Source organism: Fulmarus glacialis, unplaced genomic scaffold (assembly GCF_000690835.1).
Source record: "Fulmarus glacialis isolate BGI_N327 unplaced genomic scaffold, ASM69083v1 scaffold2210, whole genome shotgun sequence".
In the NCBI taxonomy this organism is placed as follows: Eukaryota; Metazoa; Chordata; class Aves; order Procellariiformes; family Procellariidae; genus Fulmarus; species Fulmarus glacialis.
This window is the reverse complement of record NW_009188145.1, coordinates 27,036-33,074: the sequence shown is the minus strand read 5'-3', so window position 1 is coordinate 33,074 and position 6,039 is coordinate 27,036. Positions and strand designations below refer to the sequence as shown.

At 41.6% G+C, this 6,039-nt stretch overlaps 1 protein-coding gene across 1 annotated transcript in view; it reads right to left on the bottom strand.

The window, feature by feature from the left end:
• RARS2 (arginyl-tRNA synthetase 2, mitochondrial) overlaps positions 1 to 6,039 on the bottom strand; it is a gene marked incomplete at its 5' end in the record, with an annotated part of 39,813 nt that overhangs the window by 7,036 nt on the left and 26,738 nt on the right. Inside the window, 2 exons of the mRNA XM_009577297.1 lie at positions 3,484 to 3,608; positions 4,922 to 4,998. Of these exons, the coding sequence (XP_009575592.1) occupies positions 3,484 to 3,608; positions 4,922 to 4,998 (202 nt within the window). The remainder of the gene's footprint in view (positions 1 to 3,483; positions 3,609 to 4,921; positions 4,999 to 6,039) is intronic.

Genomic DNA, 6,039 nt, shown 5'->3' with positions numbered 1-6,039 from the left:
CCCGGTGTCTCCCCCCCCTCACCGTAAAAAATTTCTTCCTTCCAATCTAAACCTACTCTCTTTCCATTTAAAACTGTTGTCCCTTGTCCTGTCACTACAGGCCCTGGTAAAAAAGTCTTTCTCCGCCTTTCTTATAAGCTCCCTTTATATAGTGAAAGGCCACAATAACAACATCTCCCCAGAGCCTTCTCTTCTCCAGTCTGAGTAACCCCAACTCTCTCAGCCTTTCTTCACGGCAGAGGTGTTCCAGCCCTCTGATCATTTTTGTGGCCCTCCTCTGGACCCACTCCAACAGGTCCATGTCTTTCTTGTACTGGGGACTCCAGAGCTGGATGCAGTACTCCAGGTGAGGTCTCACCAGAGCAGAGTAGAGGGGCAGAACTCGCTCTGCCGGCCACGCTTCTTTTTATGCAGCCCAGGATACAATTGGCTTTCAGGGCTGCAAGCGCACATTGCCAGCTCATGTCCAATTTCTCATCCACCAGTACCCCCAAGTCCCTCTCTGGATGGCTGCTCTCAATCCCTCCATCCCCCAGCCTCTATTGATACTGGTGATTGCCCTGACCCAGGTGCAGGACCCTGCACTTGGCCTTATTGAACTTCATGAGGTTCACAATGGCCCACTCCTCAAGCCTGTCCAGGTCCCTCTGGATGGCAACCTGTCCCTCAAGCAAATCAGCTGCACCACTCAGCTTGGTGTCATCTGCAAACTTGCTGAGGGTGCACTCAATCCCACTGTCTATGTCATTGATGAAGTTATTAAATAGTATTGGTCCCAGTAAGGACCCTTGAGGGACACCACTTGCTACTGGTTTCCACCTTCGACATTGAGCCACTGACATATAACTCTTTGGACATGGCCATCCAGCCAATTCCTTATGCATCTAACAGTTCATCCATTAAATCTGTATCTCTCCAAGGCAAGAATGTTGTGGGGGACTGTAACAAAGGCCTTACAGAAGTCCAGGTAGATGACATCCATAGCTTTTCCCTTGTCCACTGATGCAGTCACTCCATCACAGAAGGCCACTAGATTAGTCAGGCACAATTTGCCCTTCTCCGATGGGTAGACATGACAAGAACCTCTCCAAAGCTCCTCCAACAAAATAGACTGAACTTAAGTCTATCATTACAAAACCTAATTCACCTGGAAGAGTTTAAGAGAGAATTTCCTCACAACAGCTGTAGAGACATGTCTGCAAAGCTATTTCCAGCTTCTTCACAGCTCAAGTGATATTCTTCAGCAGATAAGCAGCATGCTGTTGTGTACAGAAATTCACCGAAGGGCCTGTTTCATTCCCTGTCTCACAGGGCCACGCTGGTGCTCCAGTTCATCAGAAGTACAGTAAACTTGCCTACATAACAGCACTTTAGATGCTGGATCTTCTGGGGAATCAATTGCTTCTGTTTGGACCCACAACCTTGCCTAGTAAAAAGGTGATGCTTTTGACATACATAATGCTTTCTATTTTTAAACTCAGATGACAGTGCGCTCTACCAGGGTCTCCTCTTCCTGTTTGTCTCTACTGGAGAGAAAGGAGGATTCTTATCATAGTCTTCTACAAGGCAAATCTGTTCCATTTTCACAAGGACCAAGTGCATGTTTTTATTGTGGTATATGTAATCCATTAAATTTGCAGAGTTCAGCTTACGATTTCAGTCCCAGCTGATTTCCCACTAAGAGCAGAATATGGAGAATTCAGCTATTCTCTTAAGGTGCCACTTAAGCTGAAACAGTTTTGCAGTACAGTTTTAGTACACTTAGATTTCTGACTTTTGCTTTGCTACTTCTTCATGCCAGGTCAGCAAAGCCAACTGAGACAACTTGAGTAGTTCACACTACTCATACTTTTGCTATTTACAAAATTCAGAAAGGATTAAGCTTGAAAAGTGTGGGGATAGTTCACAGCCCTGAGAAGTCTCAAACTGGCTATTAATTCACAAAGACAAATATGTTTAGATTACATTATTACATTTCATAACTGAGATTTGTTTCAAAACAGAACAACTGTGTCAGAATTCAGGCTTTTGTTTAGATGCTTAATGAGACACAAAGATATCTAAGAGAAAGTAAAGCAGCAAAGGAAATAACTGGCATTATAGAGAGGATTTACATGGACTGCAGGATTCATTGAGATGAATAGAAAGAAAAAAAGATGCCAGTAATGGAAACTTAAATAGCAGAAGAACTGTGTACAGTTAATAGCGAAGAAAGAGTTTATACAAAGGTATAAACTAACCACCTCCAGCTCCACACAGGCATGATTTTTAAAACTAGCATTGGCTGTTAGATGCCCAGTTCCCAAAATCTTTTCCAATGACAGTGAGGCATTTTGATGACAAATACAAGTTTGTAGTATCTTCCACTGTGTATCCGAACACTTTTCAAACATTGAAGACATTGCTATGAGTCAGGGATTTAAGATTTCTAATTTAAGAAAGGGGAAGCAAGGCAGGAATTCAAACATAAGGGGAAAAATTTCTACAAGTACAGGTAGGATTTAGGATCTAACGGATAAGCTCTAGGGAATGCTGCAGTGCCATCTGAACACATTACTTCTTTTGGCTGTTCTTCTGCCTACTGCTGTGCAACGGAACATGGGTCTGTACCTCTGCCGTGTCAGTTCAGTCCAGCAGAAAAATAACTTTGCTTTGCACTCAGCTGTGATACTGACCTTTAAACTGAGGCTCTAAGCTCCATTCCTCTCTGCAGTAAAACTGGTTTGAATTGACGGTCACCCTTCTACCATTCTGCCTGCCCCCCCTTCTCCTTGACCACTCTACAAGAAAAATTATCTGGATTAAAAAAGCTGAGGAGGCAGAGGAAGGAAGATGCACACTACTTAACCTGATCGGTTCCTTGATTCAATTCGGCACCTAACTCCAGAAAGCACAAGAGGGGGCAGCATTTCACTGGGAACTGCTTGAATCTTTACTGCGTCAAGAGGAAACAGCTCTAGAGCCACAGCCCGAGGTGCAGGCAAACATCCCCTTCAGCAGACTCTGCTGCAGAGCAGTGACCTCCTGGAGACTCCGGAAACAGCCATGAGGCTGGGAGGATGACAAGGCAGTAGTTCCAGACAAGCTACAGTCAATCTTGCCAGAGAAAACCGTCAGAACTACAAATCCTTTGGATGAAATCTGACTGTTCCCTGAACTCCAGCCCCAACCCCATTACTGACTAGTTTGTCCCTCCAGAAAAAAAAGCAACTGTTTTCCCCCAAAGGCAAGTACTTCCTTCCCAGTGCAAAAGCATGATGAAATAATTTCACTGAATGTTAAAATTTGCAAATCTGTAATTTAGGGAAGTTCACAGAGTTGCAAAGGATTATTTTAACATTGTTTATATCATGAGAGATACAAGAAGCGCACAGATCAGGGCATATCACTGCGATCTGTCTGATGCAGGGAAAAGTGAAGGGTAGAAAAGACGTGATCAACACAGAACACCAAAAGAAATTAATAAGACCTGAAATAGCTAACTTTTTGCAGAAGCCATGTTTTGTAACATCCTTGAGCGAACTTCATTTAAAACATCTTCCAGGAAAATTACTTCTCCTCTGCGAGTCTTCATCCCTTGAACTCGACCAAAAGACACATGCTGGCACCTGTGTTGAAAAGCAGCAGGACCTAAAATTACATTTTAATCAAGAGAAATGTTTGCAGTGTTTGTTCAGAGCTGGATTCTTACCAGGAACCAGCAATAACAGCTGAATAAATAGCGCTCCAACGTGGGAAGCTTAGTGATATAATCAGTAACTCTCATTTCAGCAACCAAAGCTCCATACTTATTATATAATGGGAAAATTATGATCAGAATTATGATAACCTGGTCATTTGCGTGCTCTTGGGAACCTCTCTTGCTACTAGCTTTAGTACAGAGGACTCAATGCAATAAATTGCAATAAATTGAGGAGAGGCAGGATGTAGACAGATCAAATTACTGTGGCAACACAGATCTGTTAGTAACATTAGAAAGGGAGTCATAATAATTCTATTGTGGCCACATTAAACTAAAAGTGTAATTAATCATTGCTAATAATAAAACATTCATTGCTTCTGCTCACAATAATCCCAAGCATTATTCTGGATCTATAACGTAAGGTAATTTTAGTGCAACTTTAAGCACTGTTAAAGGAGGCAGACTAATATTCCTGAAGGCTAAAATCCTATATTTAACCACAGAGACATGCAGTCTGTCAGAGAGGATGATTTAGTCTGCAGATCTATTATTGACCTTTGCTCAGATTGCTGACAAGATTGGTAATTACAATGAATAACAGCGTGGTCCCTACAACAGATATTTCAAGCCTAAAGTATGATTCAAACTCAGATTCAAACTCAGATTCTGCTAGAATATCATACTTCAAGAAGTAAGCATTTAATATGTGATCACACAATATCCCAGAAGCTATGCCATAAAGTCTCTGAAAGACTGTTTCCCTTTTTCCCATTTTTACATCAAGCAGTTATGAAAGACCTGTTAAATGAGACACAGGGCTGTTTTTCACATCCTGAACACATGGGGATGTCTCCTTTCGCAAATAAAGCAGACCAGCAGGACCGGACGTATAGAGTGAAAAGGTTGGTGCCGAGGACCTGAGGCCCACATTGCATACAATTCTGAGGGTTTTGTTTTCTTATTTTTTCCTCCTTATTGGACTAGCATTAGTTGGGTCCTACAGGCCAAATGTCTGCTTGCACTCTGGAGTTCATTAGTTGCACATCAGCAGTACATCTTGTAGCTTAGTTTCATCCAAAATCCCTACATGATGTGCTTCAGTGTGGTGACAGGTGGACACAGTCAGGAGATTCTCTTCAAAAGAGCACCCCACTGAAATTCCAATGTACATGTTACCCCTTCTTAAAAAAAAAAAAAAAAGGAAAAAAAGATATATAATTAAGATTCACAAATACATACCTTTCTGGCCAGTCATAACCCATGAGCTTCAGTATTTGGAACAAATGTTGAAAGTGATTACTTTGACTTTTATCTGTCTAAGAAATAGAATTGGTGCATATTAGAAAACACTCCAAGTTTGATAAGGATTAGCTTTTAACACACAAACACACAACACCACAGATACTGTGCCAGTAAATCACTGCAAGCAGAATTAAGACCTATGAAGACAGGCAAGACTTGAAAAATGTAAAAGCTGGAATCTATGGCAATGGGATTTTGCATCTTGTCAGAAAAAGTAATCTACCTTTTCAAAAATTGTTATTCCTAGGTCATGAAGGCAAAGCCATGAACTGAAATGAAACTTTGATGTTCTTTAGTTTCACATAATCTGTGAGCTGCCCATCAAACAAAATGCCTCCATTTTCACTTCAGAACCTTGCTGCTCTTGTTATATTCCCGTGTTTTACATCACCAAACTTTAAGGTTCCTTTGGCTTAGAAACCAAACACCTCTTTAAGCTCTCTGTCTCCAGAACCCACCAGTTTCTTTCATCTCCAGCATGATTTGTGGAGCTTCACATCATGTCAGGTGCATAATTTAAAAAAAAAAAAAAAGTATGCATGATCACATTTTCATATTAATGATGCATCTTGTGCTCTCTTTCACTTCCAGTTACTCTCTCCTATGACTTGAGACAGTTTCTGATGGAAGTTTCTTTATGTCTAACAACGATCTTCATTTGTGTTTCTAGCTACAGCTGTTGCTACGGAGTTCACTTTCCTACCTAGTTGCTTTGACTACCTCAGTCAAAGACTCCTTTATCCCTCCTTAACAAACACTGCAATGATAACCAAATAACCACTATTTCCTTATTTGTTTGGTGTTCCAAGACAGGGAGTGAGTAGTAAGTGGAACGCTTATCTGCATTTTTTCCCAACTCTACCACTGTATCAAGCCTCAAGCACCTGCCTCCTCCTTCACAGTTCCTCATAACCTGCTCCACCCCTATGCATCACCTCTCTCTGTGCTGATTCACAAGCAAGGCTGATAAATGGACAGTGGTGGTCATCATTTCAAACAAGGCCCTCCAAGCTCTTCTCCGCACATCTTACGTATGAGAGAAGCTCTCTGTACAT